Source organism: Marmota flaviventris, chromosome 15 (genome assembly GCF_047511675.1).
Source record: "Marmota flaviventris isolate mMarFla1 chromosome 15, mMarFla1.hap1, whole genome shotgun sequence".
Classification (NCBI taxonomy): Eukaryota; Metazoa; Chordata; class Mammalia; order Rodentia; family Sciuridae; genus Marmota; species Marmota flaviventris.
The window spans coordinates 25,948,450-25,971,020 of NC_092512.1; the positions used below are offsets into that span (position 1 = coordinate 25,948,450).

The 22,571-nt window shown below is 34.9% G+C and overlaps 1 protein-coding gene across 3 annotated transcripts in view; it reads left to right on the plus strand.

The window, feature by feature from the left end:
* The window catches only part of Csmd3 (CUB and Sushi multiple domains 3), a 1,133,871-nt gene that overhangs the window by 551,015 nt on the left and 560,285 nt on the right, over positions 1-22,571 (plus strand). For all 3 annotated transcript variants that reach the window (XM_027947308.2, XM_027947313.2, XM_027947317.2), the window contains one exon: positions 9,382-9,485. In XM_027947308.2, coding sequence (XP_027803109.2) covers positions 9,382-9,485 — 104 coding nt within the window. The remainder of the gene's footprint in view (positions 1-9,381; positions 9,486-22,571) is intronic.

Genomic DNA, 22,571 nt, shown 5'->3' on the forward strand with positions numbered 1-22,571 from the left:
AAACAAACAAAAAAACATAAAAATACTGGAAAAGTTTTTGTGTCATTTGACCTTCTTTGGGCCATCCACTTCAAGATGAGTCTGCAATCTTGATGATGGCAGCCTATTCTTTAGCCAGGGACTCTAGTGTAAATACAATGAAATATTATTTATCCATAAAAATAAGTAAACTTCTGATCCATGCCACAATATGAATGAAACTTGAAGACCTCATGTTAAGTGAAATAAACTAGATATAAAGACAAACATGGCATGATTCCATGTATTTAAAGTAACTAGAATAAGAAAATTCAGAAAGTAGTTTAAAAGTCACCACATGCTACGAGAGCAAGAAATGGAGAGTTACTGTTTAATGGTGAAAGAGTCTGGGTTTGGTCTGCTGAAAACCTTTTGGAAATAGGTATTAGAGATAGTTTTAAAACATTGTAAATGTAATTAATGCCACTGAAATGTGCAGTTCAAATGGTTAAAATTACAAATTTTATTATCTATTTACCTAATATAAGATATAAGCAGTTCTTGCAATCAATAACCAGCACACAAACATAAAAACAACTGCCACAATACAAATGACCATGTCACAGAAAACATAAATGACAAATTAACACAATTAAAAGATAGGCAACTCAATTAGTAATGAAAAATGCAAAGAAGGTGATTTTTGTGCCCATAAAATTGGTAGAAATAAATACATCTAATGTTACAATTTTGAATATCTGAATTGGTAAGCCAATTTTGGAAAATCATATGGCAAATGGTTGTAAAATGATTTTTAGCTTTATTATTACCTTTAGCAAGTATATCACCAAGATACACTTGAAAATTGAACTAGAAAAGGTATAATATTGCTTATACTCATGATGCTTATGAATGCAAGGGGTGGGGAACTTACGTCTCTATTGAAAGACAATTATTAATTAAAACTATCTATAGTCAACTCTAAATAGAATGAAGAAACAATACAAAAATTATTACCACATAAAATGCATAATTTAGATTTTAATGTATGTTATTTATATTAAAGAAATTGCTTTAGTCAATGCTAATATAAAAATATTTTAAAAACAAGAAGTAAGCACCCTCAAAGCTTGTTTTTTTATTCCTGTTTAAAAATACAGCTCATAAAATCTTTCAATAGATAGAATCGGGAAGATGGCGGCGAGGGGAGTGCATTGCCCCCGTGTGCTGCTTCACTGTGTGGGAGTATGACAAGTCAGGACGGCTAAAGGCTATCTTGTTAGGAATTTCCAGCAATAGTGGGGTGCTCCAGAACCTGGAGGAAGGATTTCCATCGCACGAGGATCGGCTACGGGGACTCAAATGCGAGAGGTTTGTCGCACGGAGGGTAACACTGCTTATTCAGCAAATCGCCCCGCTGCTAGAGTCTGCAGCGCGCGCTGGGAAACGAGGAGATAGCGACGCAGGGATACAGCGCTGCAGTTTCTGCCAGCCATGCAAGCACCGTACTCAGGGCTGAATTCTGGGTTCGAGACGGGGGAAGGAAGCGGTCCATCTCGGTTCTCCACACTGGTGAGACCACAGAGGAGGCCAGCGGCCACCATGTTGGAAAGCTGACGTCACCATCCCTGCTTTCGACTGACCGCAGCTCATTCAGCCATAGAACAGGTAATTTCAGGCTGCCATTTGCCTGCGGCTTGCAGACAGATTGCTAGGGTTCAGTGCCTGGGGGCTTCTTAGAACCTGATCTTATCGGAGCGAACACCAAGCGCGGTGCGGCCAAGTTCTGGCTCCCGGAACCGCCCTGGCCCAGGGCTGGAGAGCCTGCGGAGGCTGCTTCTTGGACCTGCTCCTATCAGAGCATACATCAAGCACTAAGCGACCGAATTCCGGCTCCCGGAACTGAGCCCGCGGGGACTGCTTCTTGGAGCCTACTCTTATCGGAGCTTACACTGAGCACGGAGTGGCCGAGTTCCGGCTCCCGGAACTGCCCTGGCCCAGGGCTAGGAGCCCACGGAAACTGCTTCTTGGTCAGGGTACTGCTGAGGGCCGGTCAGGACTCACCCGTTGCTTTGGTTGCCCGGCAAGGGGAACGAAATGCTGCCATTCGCATAGGATACCAACATGGCAGAGATCTGATGTCATCAGAAAGCGGCGGAGGAGAGAACTTCATCAATACCAGCGGTGACAGAAACAGTTGGTCTCCTGGTAGGGGGGGTGAGGCACAGACACCCGAGTCTCCTCAATTTGTCCTCGAGCCAGAGGGGAGGAGCCGGGCCACCGGCAGCGCCCGGAGCAGGCCCAGCGGCTCGCCAGCGTGGTGAACGCGTGACCCCAATTGGAGAGGGGGCGGAGCGGAGCCGCCACCCGCACCCGCAAGGTGGGCAGACCCGCGACCCAGTGGTACATGGGCGTGGTAGGAGGGACAGGGCAGAGCCGCCGCCCGCGCTTGCAAGGTAAACAGACCTGTGACAGACTGGCGGGTCAGGCCCAGTGGCCTGCCAGTGTGGTACACACGTCACCCCAACTGGAGTAGGGGCAGAGCAGATCCTTCTCCCACGCCCGGATCAGGCCCTGCCGGTGTGGTGGCCACGTGACCCCAATTAGAGTGGGGGCGGAGCGGAACCGCCACCCGTGCCCGCAGGGTGAGCAGACCTGTGACCAACCTGCAGATCAGGCCCAGGGGTCCGCAGGCGTGGTAGGAGGGGCAGGGCAGATCCGCCGCCCGCGCCTCCAAGGTAGGCAGACCTGCGATAGACCGGCGGATCAGGCCCAGGAGCCTGCCAGCGTGGTACACACACCACCCTAATTGGAGTAGGGGCAGAGCAGAGTCGCCGCCCGTGCCAGGAGCAGGCCCAGCGACCTGCAGGCGGGGTAGTCACGACACCCCAATTGGAGTAGGGGCAGAGCAGAGCCGCCACCCGTGCCCGAAAGGTGGGCAGATCTGCGACCGACCAGCGGGACAGGCCCAGTGGACTGCCGGTACGACAGACACATCACCCCATTTGAAGTAGGGGCAGAGTAGAGCCGCCGCCCGCGCCTGCAGGGTAGGCAATCCTGCAACCGACCGGCGTATCAGGCCCGGTGGCCTGCCGGTGTTGTACACTCGTCACCCCAATTGGAGTAGGGGCAGAACAGAGCCGTCGCCAGCACCCAGAACAGGCCCAGTGACCTGCCGGCATGGTAGCCACGACACCCCAATTGGAATAAGGAGAGAGCAGAGCCGCCGCCCGCACCTGCAGGAAAGATACGCAAGCAGTATGAAAAGACAAGGAAAGAAAGGACCACAAGCAATGCAGGTCAACGCAACTTTAGAAGAGGTAACAGCTGCAGCAGATGGAATGTCAGATAAAGAATTCAGGATATACATGCTTCAGATGATCTGGAGTATCAAGGAAGACATTAGACAGCAAAATCAGACAATGAAAGATCACTTCGACAATGAATTACGCAAACAAATCCAGGAAGCAAAGGATCAACTATACAGGGAGATAGAGGTTATAAAAAACAAACAAAAAGAAATCCTAGAAATGCAGGAAGCAATAAACCAACTTAAAAACTCAATGGAGAATACTACCAGCAGAGTAGAACACTTAGAAGATAGAACATCAGACAATGAAGACAAAGTATTTCAACTGGAAAAGAACATAGACAGCTCAGCAAGACTATTAAGAAACCATGAGCAGAACATCCAAGAAATATGGGATAACTTAAGAGACCAAACTTAAGAGTCATTGGGATACAGGAAGGTACAGAGCTCCAAACCAAAGGAATGAGCAGTCTATTCAATGAAATAATACGAGAAAACTTCCCAGACTTGAAGAATGAGACAGAATCCCAATCCTAGAAGCCTACAGGATGCCGAATGTGCAAAATCATAAGAGATCCACACCTAGACACATTATAATGAAGATGCCCAACATACAGAATAAGGAGAGAATTTTAAAAGCTACAAGAGAAAGGAAGCAGATTACATTTAGGGGTAAGCCAATCAGGATAACAGCTGATCTTTCAACACAGACTCTGAAAGCTAGAAGATCCTGGAATAACATATTTCAAACACTGAAAGAAAATGGGTTCCAACCAAGAATTGTGTATCCAGCGAAATTAAGCTTCAGGATGGAAGATGAAATTAAAACCTTCCACGATAAACAAAAGTTTAAAGAATTCGCAGCTAGAAAACCATCTCTTCAAAACATCCTCGCCAAAACATTACAGGAAGAGGAAATGGAAAATAACAATGAAAACCAACAGTGGGAGGTAGGACAGTAAAGGGGGGAAAAATAATCAAAGAGGAAAACAAACCATGTTTAGTAACAGAAATAAACAAATATGGCTGGAAGAACAACCCATATCTCAATAATAACCCTAAATGTTAATGGCTTAAACTCACCAATTAAGAGACACAGGCTAGTAGAATGGATCACAAAATAAGACCCAACAATATGCTGCCTACAGGAGACGCATTTGATAGGAAAAGACATACATAGGCTGAAGGTGAAAGGTTGGGAAAAATCATATCACTCATATGGACTTCGGAAACAAGCAGGAGTGTCCATACTCATATCAAATAAAATAGATTTCAAGCCAAAGTTAATCAAAAGGAATAAAGAGGGACACTACATACTGCGTAAGGGAACCATACACCAACAAGACATAACAATCATAAATATTTATGCCCCAAAAAATGGTGCAGCTATGTTCGTCAAACAAACTCTTCTCAAGTTCAAGAGTCTAATAGACCACCATACCATAATCATGGGAGACTTCAACACACCTCTCTCGCCACTGGACAGATCTTCCAAACAAATGTTGAATAAGGAAACTATAGAACTCAATAACACAATTAATAACCTAGACTTAATTGACATATATAGAGTATACCACCCAACATCAAGCAGTTATACTTTTTTCTCAGCAGCACATGGATCCTTCTCAAAAATAGATCATATATTATGTCACAGGGCAACTCTTAGACAATATAAAGGAGTAGAGATAATACCATGCATCTTATCTGATCATAATGGAATGAAACTGAAAATCAACGATAAAAGAAGGAAGGAAAAAGCATACATCACTTGGAGAATGAACAATAGGTTACTGAATGATCAATGGGTTATAGGAGACATCAAGGAGGAAATTAAAAAATTCTTAGAGATAAATGAAAACACAGACACAACATATCGGAATCTATGGGACACATTGAAATCAGTTCTAAGAGGAAAATTCATTGCTTGGAGTTCATTCCTTAAAAAAAGAAAAAAACAACAAATAAATGATCTCATACTTCATCTCAAAATCCTTGAAAAAGAAGAGCAAAACAACAGCAAAAGAAGTAGAAGGCAAGAAATAATTAAAATCAGAGCTGAAATTAATGAAATCGAAACAAAAGAAACAATTGAAAAAATTGACAAAACTAAAAGTTGGTTCTTTGAAAAAATAAACAAAATCGACAGACCCTTAGCCATGCTAGCGAAGAGAAGAAGAGAGAGAACTCAAATTACTAGCATACGGGATGAAAAAGGCAATATCACAACAGACACTTCAGAAATACAGAAGATAATCAAAAACTATTTTGAATCCTTATACTCCAATAAATTAGAAGATAGTGAAGGCATAGATAAATTTCTTAAGTCATATGATCTGCCCAGATTGAGTCAGGAGGATATAGACAACCTAAACTGACCAATATCAATTGAGGAAATAGAAGAAACCATCAAAAGACTACCAACTAAGAAAAGCCCAGGACCGGATGGGTATACAGCAGAATTTTACAAAACCTTTAAAGAAGAACTAATACCAATACTTTTCAAGCTACTTCAGGAAATAGAAAAAGAGGGAGAACTTCCAAATTCATTCTATGAGGCCAACATCACCCTGATACCTAAACCAGACAAAGACACTTCAAAGAAAGAAAACTACAGACCAATATCTCTAATGAACCTAGATGCAAAAATCCTCAATAAAATTCTGGCGAATCGGATACAAAAACATATCAAAAAAATTGTGCACCATGATCAAGTAGGATTCATCCCTGGGATGCAAGGCTGGTTCAATATATGGAAATCAATAAATGTTATTCACCACATCAATAGACTTAAAAATAAGAACCATATGATCATCTCGATAGATGCGGAAAAAGCATTCGACAAAGTACAGCATCCCTTTATGTTCAAAACTCTAGAAAAACTAGGGATAACAGGAACATACCTCAATATTGTAAAAGCAATCTATGCTAAGCCTCAGGCTAGCATCATTCTGAATGGAGAAAAACTGAAGGCATTCCCTCTAAAATCTGGAACAAGACAGGGATGCCCTCTCTCTCCACTTCTGCTCAACATAGTTCTCGAAACACTGGCCAGAGCAATTAGACAGACGAAAGAAATTGAAGGCATAAAAATAGGAAAAGAAGAACTTAAATTATGACTATTTGTAGATGATATGATTCTATACCTAGCAGACCCAAAAGGCTCTACAAAGAAACTATTAGAGCTAATAAATGAATTCAGCAAAGTGGCAGGATATAAAATCAACACGCATAAATCAAAGGCATTCCTGTATATCAGCGACAAATCCTCTGAAATGGAAATGAGGACAACCACTCCATTCACAATATCTTCAAAAAAAATAAAATACTTGGGAATCAACCTAACAAAAGAGGTGAAAGACTTATACAATGAAAACTACAGAACCCTAAAGAGAGAAATAGAAGAAGATCTTAGAAGATGGAAAAATATACCCTGTTCATGGATAGGCAGAACTAACATCATCAAAATGGCGATATTACCAAAAGTTCTCTATAGGTTTAATGCAATGCCAATCAAAATCCCAACGGCATTTCTTGTAGAAATAGAGAAAGCAATCATGAAATTCATATGGAAAAATAAAAGACCCAGAATAGCAAAAACAATGCTAAGCAGGAAGTGTGAATCAGGTGGTATAGCGATACCAGACTTCAAATTATACTACAGAGCAATATTAACAAAAACAGCATGGTACTGGTACCAAAACAGGCGGGTGGACCAATGGTACAGAATAGAGGACACAGAAACCAATCCACAAAACTACAATTATCTTATATTTGATAAAGGGGCTAAAAGCATGCAATGGAGGAAGGATAGCATCTTCAACAAATGGTGCTGGGAAAACTGGAAATCCATATGCAACAAAATGAAACTGAATCCCTTTCTCTCGCCATGCACAAAAGTGAATTCAAAATGGATCAAGGAGCTTGATATCAAATCAGAGACACGGCGTCTGATAGAAGAAAAAGTTGGCTACGATCTACATTCGGTGGGGTCGGGCTCCAAATTCCTCAATAGGACACCCATAGCACAAAAGTTAATAACTAGAATCAACAAATGGGACTTACTCAAACCAAAAAGTTTTTTCTCAGCAAAAGAAACAATAAGAGAGGTAAATAGGGAGCCTACACCCTGGGAACCAATCTTTACTCCTCACACTTCAGATAGAGCCCTAATATCCAGAGTATACAAAGAACTCAAAAAATTAGACAATAAGAGAACAAACAACCCAATCAACAAATGGGCCAAGGACCTGAACAGACACTTCTCAGAGGAGGACATACAGTCAATCAACAAGTACATGAAAAAATGCTCACCATCTCTAGCTGTCAGAGAAATGCAAATCAAAACCACCCTAAGATACCATCTCACTCCAGTAAGATTGGCAGCCATTATTAAGTCAAACAACAACAAGTGCTGGCGAGGATGTGGGGAAAAGGGTACACTTGTACATTGCTGGTGGGACTGCAGATTGGTGCAGCCATTTTGGAAAGCAGTATGGAGATTTCTTGGAAAGCTGGGAATGGAGCCATCATTTGACCCAGCTATTCCCCTTCTTGGTCTATTCCCTAAAGACCTAAAAAGAGCATGCTACAGGGACACTGCTACATCGATGTTCATAGCAGCACAATTCACAATAGCAAGACTGTGGAACCAACCTAGATGCCCTTCAATAGACGAATGGATAAAAAAAATGTGGCATTTATACACAACGGAGTATTACTCTGCATTAAAATATGACAAAAATCATAGAATTTGCAGGGAAATGGATGGCATTAGAGCAGATTATGCTAAGTGAAGCTAGCCAATCCCTAAATAACAAATGCCAAATGTCTTCTTTGATATAAGGAGAGTAACTATGATCAGAGTAGGGACGAAGAGCAGGAGAAGAAGATTAACATTTAACAGGGATGAGAGGTGGGAGGGAAAGGGAGAAAGAAGGGAAATTGCATGGAAATGGAAGGAGACCCTCAGGGTTATACAGTGGAGGGGGTAGAGAGAGAGGAGGGGAGGGGAGGGGAGAGGTGGGGAGGGGGGAGGGGGGAGGATGGGAAAGGCAGCGGAGCACAACAGACACTAGTATGGCAATATGTAAATCAATGGATGTGTAACTGATGTGATTCTGCAATCTGTGTGTGGGGTGAAGGTGGGAGTTCATAACCCACTTGAATCAAAGTGTGGAATATGATATGTCAAAAAATTTGTAATGTTTGGAACAACCAACAATAAAAAATTAAAAAAAAAATCTTTCAATAATTCACATAACAAAGAAATAGTTATGAATACTACTAAAGAGATTTTTTATTTATTCTCTAGTAATGTTGTTAACTTCAGACATATATTTTATCAAATTATGAATAATACTTAATTATAATTTATTGTTTGCTTAAGGTATGATGTATATGGAACAGTATTTATATAATTTCTGTACTGATACTTAATTACCTTATTCTTTATATTACAGTACTTAATAAATGCAATGTAATTAAATTTGATTTTTTCATATATGTATAAACTTTGTACAAATACATGTATTTCAGTAAAAACTAATTTTAAATTATATATTATGGTACAATGTTTCTCTGAAAGTATGTGCTTCCAGTTTTACCAGTAAATTTTAATATATTTGAGGGATTTTGTTACTAAAGGATACACAAAAATAAACCTGATACCATTAAATGTAAACATCAAGATTCATTTTTAGCTCTAACATATTTTAAGCTTTACTACTTAATGGAAATAGCACATTGTTTTTCCATGTTAACTTTATAAAAAATATATGCAAATGTGTAGAAAACCATTCTCCACCTACATGTACATTTCATAAAGTCTTTTCAAAGTAGATTTGTATTAATCATGCTTCAGATGCTTCAAATAAGAGTATTCCATGAACAGAATCCATATAATTCATTGAAAACTTAGTAAAGAAGTTTTAATATAGCAAGTAAAAGCCATGACAATATGAAGATTGAACTTTAGGAATACTCTGACATGATTTGCTACCATTCTGTGAAATTGTATATATCCGAATATGTGTTTTGCATATTTTTGTTATTGCTTTCTTTCCTGTTTACATTATATAATACATTATGTTCAAGGCATTTCTATTTGTTGCTAGGTTATACAGATAAATTTTGAAGAATTTGATCTGGAGATTGGCTATGATACCTTGACAATTGGTGATGGAGGTGAAGTTGGAGACCCCAGGACAGTACTTCAAGTGTAAGTTCTCAATATTTCATTTTTGCCTTAGCCTATCAGGTATTTATCAGATTGTAGTTTCAAATTATTTTTTGAAACTTTATATATATATATATATATATATATATATATATATATATATATATATATATTTGTAAATGGACACAACACTTTTATTTTGTTTATTTATTTTAATGTGGTGCTGAGGATTGAACCCAGTGCCTCACATATGCAAGGCAAGTGCTCTACCACTGAGCCACAGCCCCAGTCTCTCTCAAATTGTTTTTTACATTGATCCTTTCCACTACCACAAACAAGAAGCACAGTGTCTAGTTATAATCACCAATGTACACATGATCTGTTATTTTATCTTCAGTGAAGGTCAAGGCACTTTATCTTCTTAGCCCGTTTGAGCTGCTGTAACAGCAGTCATTAAATTGATGGCTTATAAGCAACAAAAATTTATTTCTAATTTATTTCTCTATACTAGAGACTGGGAAATCCAACATCAAGGTGCCAGTCGATTCAATGTTTGACAGGGGATTTTTCTTATCTAACCTGATGCTTCTCAAAGGAGAATCTCCTTGCATCACTAATGATTCACAATTATCTAGGGCACTTTTAGAAATGCAGATTTCGAGACCACTAAACTATTCTTACTGAATCATTATCTCTGGGATGTAGACCCCAACTATACATATTTTGATACACTCATTAGATGATTCATATGTATGCCAAAATTTGAGAATTACTTATATAGACTTTTATACCCTTATTATGTATATATTTATTGTATAATGACTGAAGGTAAGCAAATTTTTTTTCTTCCCTTTTTCCCCTTTCATTTTCTTCTCTTTTTAATTTTAAAAGAAGATGTGAATTATGATTGTTCCAGAATCCTATAAAAAAAAACAAAGGTTCAATTATTGCATATAGATTATTATAGTCCCCAATATTATTACCTTTGAATTCTTGTCTTCCAGAGAAACAAAACCAAAAAACCCTACTCTTCTTGCCTTTAGACCTCAACTTCAACCTTTTCCCTTCCTCTGTAACATGGATATCATTGATCTAGACAATTTGGTTGTTGCCTCTTTCTGGCCTACTAGAATTTCATTCTATGCTAAGGTGTGATAGACAAAAGAACCACTATTTACTTGATCCATGTGTTCAAATCTGTGACCGAACTTTTTTAAACTTCACTTTTAACACTTTTCTTTCCAATGATTATTAGCATTTTATTATTATGTTAAGCCTAATGTGGCCATATTGGGCTGATACTTCCCAGAAATTATCTACAGTTCCTCCTATATCTCTTTGTGGTGTTATAACTGATAACTTAGATTCCATTGTGCTAAATGCAGCTCTATTAGAAATTATCAGCCATAGATCTACTTCTGATTAGTCTAAATGGTTTTAGCTTTGTTTGTCAGTTTAATTCTTAAAAAAACTGAAAGTTTTGTATAAAAATTTGAATCTGTAGTTGCTTTTGACAAACTGTTAAGACTAGGCCTAGATATTCACATGGAAAAAATTCTGAAATTATTAGAAGGCATAGGTTCTCCATAGAGACTATCATTTTGACCTTCTAGGATTCTTTGTATCCCCTGTTTGGGCTTAAAGCCAGCATGTGACACCTGATACAACACAAAATTTAGATTGCTTTATGCATAAATTTGTTTTCCAAATATGAAGCTCTATTTAACTACCCCATTAACAGTAGCCTGAAAAACTGTTGGAATCAATCTAACAAAATAGGTGAAAAATCTCTACAATGAAAACTACAAAACACTAAAAAAAAGAAACAGAAGAAGACCTTAGTAGATGGAAAGATCACCCATGCTCTTGGATAGGCAGAATTAACATTGTCAGAATGGCCATATTACCAAAAGTGTTAATACAGATTTAAAGGAATTCCTACTGAAATCCCAATGGCATATTTCATAGAAATAGAAAAAAGTAATCATGAAGTTCATTTTGAAAAATAAGAGACCCAGAATAACCAAAGTAATCCTTAGCAAGAAGAGTGAAGCAGGAGGCATCACAATACCAGACCTTAAATTACACTACAGATCAATAGTAAGCATAGTATTGGCACGAGAACAGATAGATAGACCAATGGTACAGAATAGAAGACACAAAGACAAACCCAAATAATTACAGTTATCTCATAGTAGACAAAGTCACCGAAAACATACATTGGAAAAATATAGCCTTCTCAACAAATGGTGCTGGGAAAACTGGAAATCCATATGTAGCAAAATGAAATTAAACCCTTATCTCTCACACTGCACAAAAATCAACTTAAAGTGTGTCAAGGACTTAGACACTAGAACAGAGACCCTGTCACCTAATAGAGGAAAAAGTGGACCCAAATCTCCACCTTGTTGGCTAAGGAAATGATTTCCTTAATAAGACTCCTAAACCACAAGAATTAAAATCAAGAATCAATAAACAGGATGGAATCAAACTAAAAAGCAATTGAAACAATTAATGATGTGAATAAAGAGCCCAAACACCTCACATTAATCTCCAGAATATATAAAGACTCAAAAAACTTAACACCAAAAGAAACAAATAACCCAATCAATAAATAGGCTAAGGAACAGAACAGACACCTCACAGAAGAAATACAGCCATTCAACAAATATATGAAAAAATGCTCAACATCTCTAGCAATTAGAGAAATATAAATCAAAACTACACTGAGATTCCATTTCACTTGAGTAAGAATGGCAATTATCAAGAATACAAGAAATAATAAATGTTGACAAAGATGTGGGGGAAAAGTACACTCATGCATTGCTGGTGGGAGTGCAAATTGGTGCAAGCACTATGGAGAGCAGTAAGGAGATTCCTCAGAAAATCTGGAATGAAACTACTATTTGACACAATTATCCCAATCCTCAGTTACCTAATATACCACAGTGATGCAGCCACGTCAACATTTATAGCAATTAAATTCACAATAGCTAAACTATGGAATCAACCTAGGTGTCCTCAAACAGATGAATGGATAGACAAACTGTGATATATATATATATATATATATATATATATATATATATATATATATATATATATATATGATATTACTCAGCCTCAAAAAATAATGAAATTATGGCATTTGCTGAAAATGGATAAAACTGGAGAATATTATTCTAAGCAAAATAAGCCAAAGAACCAAAGGCCAAATGTTTTCTCTAATATGCAGGTGCTAATTCATAATAAGTGTGTATGTGGAGGGGGAGAATAGAGGTACTTTGCATTAGAGGGGAATGAAGGGAAAGGAGGGGGTATGGAAGTAGAAATGATAGTAGAATGAAGTCAGACATTATTACCCTATGATTACATGACCTGTGTAACTCTACATCACGTACAAACTAAAGAATGAAAAGTTATACTCCATTTATGTATGATGTGTCAAAATGCATTCTACTGTCATGTATAACTAATTAGAACAAATAAATTTAAAATTTTTTTTAAAAGTTGAAGTTTGTTGGAATTAATAATGTGCACCAAATTTGGTGTTTGATCATCAAACATTTGAAATATCTTTTTCTAGGTGTTTCTAGAGTCCACCATGTGTACTTTAGATATGAGATTTTAAAATGCATATAAAATGGGACATATTTCCCTTTTTCTACTTAAGATAATGGTCTGGAATTCAAATATTGATTCTTTAAAATATGAACAGGAAGAGGCAGGCTGACTAGTCAATTAACTAAAAAAAAAGTATTTCTCAAGATTCACATATCTAATATAAAACAAAGTGTTTCAGCATTGAATTAAATATTAGATATCTTCTTGTATAATTAACAGCCCACTTTATAGATGCTATGTAGTCCTTAGCCATAACCTTTGACAAAAAAAAATCTTTGAGCTAAATATCATGTAATTGGAGGTATAAATATTACAAAGTCATACATCTTTACAGAATTCTAGTAAGAAGGATATCAGAATTACTTCAAATATTCAACCATTAGAACTGGCAAAAGGTAATAACATACATTTATTGGGATTAAGCAGTCATCTTTAACAATCTTGAATCTTAAAAAAAACCAACCACATAAATAATAATGTGTTTGAGCCATTCATATTATCCTATTCCAATGTAAGAAAAGTTATAAAGCAAGTGTGAATTCTGATATGTAAGTTGGTATTCTTCTTTTAGAACCAATTATTGTATTAATGACATAGAATGAATATTAATTCTTATTTGAATACCAAGTACCAAATATCTTTGCTGACACCATCACATTCTTCCAATGAGTACTGCATCTCCAGGAGACAATTAAAAATTAAAGCTTCATTCTGTGACCATTACCTTTTAGACTACTCACTCAATAGATTTAAATTGGCCCCTTAGGGAAAGTGTGGGAGCGCTAGGAAAGAGAAAGAAGAAATAATCCATCATAATTAAATATTCATGACTATGAAAGTAACATATACAGATAAGTCTATTTTGATCCAAACCTTATTGTAATTAGACATATTAATATTTGTACAAAACTCAAAATTAGTGCAATAGTCTTTACTATGTATGTTTTACATAGAGGAAAATCCCTATATATTTTAAATATAGTTGTTCATTATCTAAGAACTACATTCTTCCTTAATCAAAAGAACCTCTGTATAAACACTCCACAGTCTTTTACTTTCTTCATACCTACTTCTTAGAGAGTTTTGAACCTATTCTTAGTTGACCTCAATTGCTTCAAAAAAATCTACTAAATATTTTATTTGTGGTTTTGTCATCCTGAAAGTTCTCAATATCAAGTACAGAAGATGTCTGTATTTTCTTTCATATTGGAGGACAGGAGTGGGTTGAATTTTAAGAATCTCATATCAAATAAATGAGATCAAGTAGCAGATGAAGCAAGATGCATGTCATAATTAAATAAAAGAAATAGGCCTACAAATGATTTTTTGAAGAAAAAGAAGATGAGGCTAAGGTTATTTAGTCAATATAAAATCAATTAAAGAATATCTATCTATCTATCTATATATATATATATATATATATATATATATATATATATATATATGGGAAGTGCTCTCTCTCTCTCTCTCTCTCTCTCTCTTTCTCTCTCTCTCTCTCTCTCTCTCTCTCTCTCTCTCTATATATATATATATATATATATATATATATATATGGAAAAGTGTGGGAGAGCTGGCAAAGAGAAAGAAGAAATAATGTATCATATTTAAATATTCATGAGTATGAAAGTAACATATACAGATAAGTCTATTTAGAGCCAAACCTTATTGTAATTATACATATTAATATTTAATATATATACAATTATGTATATAATTGTGCATATATACATATATATATGAATATATATATATGAAGAAATCATATCCCAATTGAGCAGTCAAGTAGAAAAAGCTATCTTAGTGTTGGAACTTGTTTCTTCTGCTGCTTTTAGGAAAGGAAATGGTGTTATATTTTTCTTATTCTCATATTACCACTTTCATATTGTCAGTTTGTGCAGCATATGTACTTTGTCACTTGTTATATTTCTTTCATTCTGAGAAATCAAAATAATTGTGAAAAATCTATATGATTCCAAATTTTGTCCTGCATTCTTCCGTCTCCAACCAAGGAACATGTTTCCCTTGCTTTTCTCCCTCAGAAACTTGTTTTTTTTTTCCCCGTCAGAAACAAAATTTAACTTTTCTGAAAATATATTTTTTTCCTTGAGTAAGGATTACTACAGCAGAACTTTGCTAGTGTCTATATTCTAGAGGTGTTCAAATAGAAGCAAGCTGACTAGCCAACAGATTTTACAGACTTTGAATTAGATCAAAATTTCCTTTGAACTCTAAGACTCTGTGATATGAGAACTTACTGGATTTGTATCCACCAAAGAAGCTCATGTAAATTTTAGTGAACCTGAAGCATATTTCTTAATAAGTTTAGCTTTCTCAACGATAGGCCTACCCAGGACACTTGCAAGGCCTATAGAATTCATATGGAAACTTACATGTCTACATATTGCAATTTCTATATCAAGCTAAAAACTATTAAATGCAATAAGTTCCATCCTCCTACCTTGACAAATCACTTTTATAACAGCCTTCCTTTTGGGCATATAGAGGCATTGGGAAGTCTGGCCCCCAGTCTGCAACTGGCCAAGCTCATTCCTCAACCTTAGCTTCATCTTTCATAGATGAAATAGATGGGGACATCTCAGCCTGCACAGTAAAACTGCCCACACCAGCTACAAAGACCATGCTTTGGATGTAGGAGCACACATAGGTTGTATGTTCTGGGGCTGACAATAGGAAACTGGAAAAGAGGCCCATGCAAGTCCAAGAAGCAGGAAATTCTGGGATTCAAGATACAGAAATATTTTACAATAGTGCTCCACAAACAAAAAGTAAAATAGATTTGGTTTGATCCCAAATTTCTCTTGAACTGATAACTAGTAATATGAAGAAAAATGAAATAAAAACAGATAAATATGGTTGTTATTTTTTATGTTAAATGAAATAAAAACAGATAAATATGGTTCTATTATTTTTTTCTGTTAATTTTTTATTATGAATTTCCTGAGACAAAAATTACTCTTTCAAATTGCTCTAGAAGTTTTAAAGTTTTACTCCCAATTTCAGTTTTTTAAAGTTTTACTCCCAATTACATACACTAAGGTCTGTAAACTAGTATAGGATTTTGTAAGAGAGTGATGTGAGAGATGTAGAGTCTCATCAGGAAGGTGTATTCCTGACAAGAGCTGGGCTAGAGAAAAGTCAGAGCAAGGCACACTACAGGGAAAGAATCAGGGAAACAGCCCATATTTTAAGATGTTTAAGAATTTGATAAATTTTCATGAACTTATTTAAAACTATAATTGAAGGAAATTTATTCTAAGTAATGTTTTATAACAGGAAACACTAGTCTCCATCTAAACATATTTATTTAGCAATCTTTTTACTCATATGTGGATTCTTTTTGTGTACTCACAGGTTTGATCCATGTGCTAGAACTAATTTGGGGCACCAAAAACATTTTTAAAAAATGGATTTAAGCCAGGCGTGGTATCATGTGCTGGTTGTCCTGACTACTTGTGAGGTTGAAGAATAAGGATTGCTTTAGTCTGAGAATTTGAGAACAGCCAGGGAAATATAGCAAGACCCAATCTCTTAAAGATAACAAAAGTGAAGTACTAAGCAACTCAGTTAGTCCCTGTCTTAATGTGCCTGGCAAGTGTGAAGTACCGGATTCCATCCTTGGTACCACATAAAATTAAATAATTAAAATAAAGGTCTTGTGGCCATCTACAACTAAAAAACATTTAAAAAGAAAAAGTAGAAATGCATTTTATAGCATCAGTAACATAGGGTGCATCACTTTGATACATATTTAACCTGATGAAACATAAAGCTTATTCTATTCAGACTCAGGATTGAATAAAGCAATTCCCTTTCTTTAAATACTTAGGCTCTAAAAAGTAAAATAAGTGATTTATTCTATTCAATAGAAAGTAGTTAATAAAGTTATAACATATGTAATAGGTGAAAGACTTTCTCTAAAGAAGGAAATATGAAACATTTTCTTAAATAAATCCTAAATAATATTTTTTCATTAAGTACAAAGAAATAATTATGACCAAGTTATGAGCAATGGAATTATTTTACAATAGAGAAAATACTGTAATTGCACATCACATCTATTACTAAATTCTCTATATTGTTTTATCAAATGAAAATTCCTAAAATAATGCAAATTTAAACTTGCAGTTTGAACACTTGTTTTTTCTGTTATTTGTTGTGAAATATCTATGGCCCATTTGTATACTTTCTCTCTCTTTGCTCTTTGTTTCATTTTTATTTGGATGGAGTTACTTGCAGAATTTTTCCCCCAGTTTTAAATAGCATTTTTCATTTCTAACAATTCTATGGCAGTGTGATTACAACGGTCAGTAGAAATCAGAATATGCATGTGGTTATCTGATAGTAATTCTGGTAATGGATTTGAACAATCACATTATTACCTTTTAAGGCTATCAAAACACTTCAACATTTTCACAAATTGTTTTCCATGTTCATTTTCATACTTACATATAAATTCATTCAATAAAGGAAATGAATGTAATTTATAGATCTAAGAGTGATGATGGTATATTACTGACATTGAGGTCACTTTCAACCCTTATTTCACCAACATGGAGGGAAGAAATTTGTTTATTAATGCACCCTTCTCATTTGTATAGCAGCAGACTAGGAAGGTTTAGATACATTCTATCATGCCCTTTTTTTTTTTTTTTGCATGTTTCACTATCAGGTTCATGGTAGCACTGTAAAGATTAATGAAGTGAAAACTAGTGAAATAAAAGATTAAAAATTGTCTTCTGTTCTTAGGATACCTCTAGAAATATTGTGAGTATGCAGTAATGTTGGATAACATTATGTTTGAATAGATGGTGGAAAATTTTGGTCTGATTATATGAATGTGTTTCTATATACATTCTTCAGGAACAATTGTGACATTATAAAATCTCATTCTCAGAAACATGTTAGAATGAACTATCAATATTCTTCCCTGGAAACTCTTTCTTTTCTCTTAAACATACATATTTCTGAGTTAACATAAATTTTATAACAAATATTTTTATTTTAATAATATTTTAATGAATAATGAACTATTTTCAAAATGAAAAAGTTCTATTTTCATTGGGCTTATAATACATAACTATTTACTATTTCTATTATTGTTCTTAGATCTTTGACAAGACATTATCTTTTTTTAATTACTCAATAATTCATTATTTCAAAATCTCTACTCATTTTGTTATCATTCTAGGTACATGATATTTGCCTTGAACAAACTCCCCTACATTCAGGGAATTTCATCTTTCCAGCTTTGCTCTTGACTTTACTGCATGCCATAAAACACCATGAGCTAAAGAAAAAATATTCTAGATTTAGCAACAAAGATATATTTTTAAAGATTAATATCCACAGTAAAAAAAGATTTGGAGAATTAGCTGTTCAAAAAGATAATTCAACCATTATGCAAGAGTTATTAAAAACAACAAAAATATATCTCTTCTACAAATCCCTACTTTCTCTTTCTGCTGTACATATACATGTGCATGCACACATGCATCATACTGTTCAATACACACATATTCATTATGTGACCCATTTCTACCTATCTTATATTGCCCCAAATATCTAACACAGAGATTTATGTTAACATTGTTAGGTGTTAACATGAATTATAATCATAGAGGGAACTTTTTTTCTGTACCAAGACATACCTATGTAGACTCAGCAAAAAGGAAATCTTGCAGTCATTAGCATGAACATGCCTTGAGCCTTAGAGCTTGTCGTTCTACCATAGCATTTCAAACCACATCATGGAAAATGATCAAAGTGAGAGCAGCAATAATTTTTATCATGTGGACAAGATTGGACATGTAGTCTTTCAAATTATCTGTCACTGTGCAATAATAAATACATGCTTTTGGAACTCAGAATGACTTTAGGTTACAACATGAAAATAGTCTCTATGACTTTGTGATTATCAACCATCAGTTATTAATCATAGAAGATAGCTTATTCCTTGTGGGTCTTCTTTATTCACTGTGATTGTTGCTACATCTGTCTATTGTGAAAACACTGATTATCACTGGCAAAAACCAATTTGCTTCTGTTTTGCTTTCGTTTGTTTTATATATTGCGTATTTGTTGTTACTTGAATTGGATTGACTAAAATAAATTTTAAAATACTTTATTTTCTTTCCTTCTTAACTCGGGAATATATTTACTGTGTTAAGCATTTCAAATTTGGTTACAAAATAATAAATTAGGACAAAATATAGGAATAGTACCCAAATAAGCTGAATTTCCTCCCACAAATACTAAATATTATAATCAGTTAATTGTTAGAGTGCTAAATATCAACAATGAAATATCCATATATTAATACAAAGATATATGTGCTGCAATCTTAGTCACCAAATTTAATTTTCTATAAACAGATCTTTATATACAAACCCATTTGTAGATGTAATAAGAACTATGAAAAATACATTTATTATGCCTTTGAAGTAATTTATGCCATTGAATTGATTAGTAATTAGAACTTCTGAGCCCCATGTTTATAAATGAAATTAAAGCTACAATTATTAACTAGTTACATAAATTTCTAACATTTATGTGTTTTTTCATGCTATTGTTCTTTAAATATTTGGACTTTTGAAACTATATAAAGTATTTTACTTATAGGATGTTGACCTACCTTCTGAAATGATATTATATAGTGATGTTTCAAGATTGTTGTTTTGTTATTTTAAAACTATTTTTCAAGCCATCATCATTCTTAGTGAATTGTATATACTTCCAAATAAGTATATGTGTAATATTTGATAGCACTGTGCTAGAAGAGAGAATATTAAATGCATTTTCATTTAAAATGAAAGTTACATATGTGTATGATACTAAAAAACTGTTGGAATGTAGTACTGTAGTTTTCATCTCTAATGGATGCCACTATATGCTTTACTGTTTATAAGGAAAATCAGGTATAGAGCCTAACATAAATTTAATAGATTCCATCTTTTTATTTCATGCTGGAGGAAGATTTCTGCGTTCATTTATTTAGGTATTTTACTGTTTTACTCTAGTGGGAAGTGACAAACTAGGAACATTACAATGCATTTTGAATAATGCACACTGAGGTTACTAAGCCTGTAAATAAATGTGTATTAAAGACGTGTTTTTTTTTCTTTCTTAATTTTTTTTCTTTTTTTAATTTATATATGACAGCGGAATGCATTACAATTCTTATTACACATATAGAGCACAATTTTTCATATCTCTGGTTGTATACAAAATATATTCACACCAATTCGTGTTTTCATACATATTCTTTGAATAATAATGTCCATCACATTCCACCAACATTTCTAACCCCATGCCCCCTCGCTTCACCTCCAACCCCTCTTCCCTATCTAGAGTTTGTCTATTCCTCCCATGCTCCCTCTCCCTATCCCACTATGAATCAGCCTCCTTATATAAGCATTTTTTTTTATATCAGCATTTGGCTTTGGGGAATTTAAGTGTTTTTTTTTTTAATTCACATAGAATAATTTCCCAAAAAAGGTATTAAAAACACATTAAAATCATTTGATGAATCATTTGTGAATCTTATGAGAATGACCTAAGACTCTGATAGTGGCTGGAGTTTGAATATAAAGTTGCCCAATGCAAGTGGATCCTACCATTTGTCCAAATCAAGGGCTTTGCAAGGATTCCAAGAAGAATTAGTCATTGAGAGTACGTACAAAGAGCAGGGTTTTAAATGATATACCCAGTGTTAAGAAAATATAATTAAAAACAAACTCACCTACCAAGGAAATGAATCCTTTCCACAAAATATACAAATGAGTGTAGAAACAGCTTTTCTATTGAACAAGGATTAAACCAGACTGTGGTGTGCATCGTACACAATCGGCTAAGGAGATTGCAAAAGAGACAGATAATTCTTATTCTTTTATAAAGCCAGACAGATATAATACATTACACATATATGTTATTTGTCTTTATAAAAAGGGAAAATAAAATTCCTTTTTTTATGATAGCCAGGAAATTAACTCATGGAGCAATGTGCCTCAGCTTAAACTCCACAAACACTGGGCAGGGTATCATACTCCTTGATGTTCACCTTTCGAAGAAATGTCTTCAAGTCCTCCAAGAAAGAAATTCTTTTGATGCAAAATTGGAAAGAGTCTCATTTAATTTTTAAAATATTTACATATATTTGAAAGAAACTGAGAACTTATAATTTCCAGTTTTCTAAAGTAAATGTTAAAGAGGAGTAGGTTGAGTTTATATTTACTTTTTTTGATAGCAGGGGAAATTTTTATTTTAATTGCTTATTTTTAATTTAATATACTTTTACACCACCAGTGAATAGGGAACTAGGTAAAATCAGTGTCGATAGGATAATAAGTTATAAAGGAGCTATTTAGACCAGATGTGTTTATTGTTCTTTCTGAACTGACAAAATCTTATTCTGGAGATTTCATGCTGTAGAAACTATTCAGAATTGAGTATAATATGAGAAAATGTAGTAAACAGCAGTAATTAATTTATCTCAGAAAAACAACTTTTACAATTCACTATGGGATAGATTGTTGGCATATTCACTATAATGTAGCTGATGTACATTTTATAGACTTAAGCTCTTATACCCATTGTATAATGAGTATAACTTTCTTTCTGTCAGGCCTCTGAGCTTTAGTTCTCATTCTTGCTCATGAAACTGCATCTGTCTCTTTACTGTAACTCCTAAGACCAATACCTATAACTCATCAAAATTCCAGGGCTACACTAAAAATGCATGTGCCACAAAGTTTAATTAAACTGTTTCAAAGATCATGTGTATATATAGCAATAAAAAATGTGCCTATAGATGTGGGTTTTTAATTATGACAATTTTAATTTTTTTGACAGGCAAAATTAATATAATCTAAGATTTCATAACCTCTTATAGGATCTTGATATCTTTTAATATTCCTCCTTATCATGTATAATCCCATAATTAAATCATACTTTAATTTCTTTCTGTTAAATTCCTAGATTGTGTAACAACAGACACTGTGATGTAGCCATACAGCTAATACAATTTTTTGTTTTATTTATTTATTTTTTTTACGTCATTTTTACAGTTTTGGTGGCTGCCTTACCAAAGAGAGCATTTTGCTGTTATGGTCATCCATGCTGCCTTCTACTGGTTAATTATAGTGTTGCCACTATCCAGGGGACAGTTATTATTTTTTTTAATACTGTCATAGGATGTCTTTTTTTTATTATTATGAAAGAAAACTTTATATCTTCTTTCCTGATACAATTTTAAGCTCTCTTTGTGGCTTTGGAAATTTAGTAGGCAAATGTTTAACAAACTTACCCTTTTAGTATGAACTTTACAATCCTCAATTGATATGTACAATTACTCTGAAGTGAGACCATTTTTTTCCCTTTTTATTCTTCACAGACTTTTCCCTCCAGTGTCTTATTTTCTCTTTTGCTTTCATTCTGTTTCTGACCCTTGGCTTCAGTTCAAACGTGTGACTACAGTTCAAACATGTG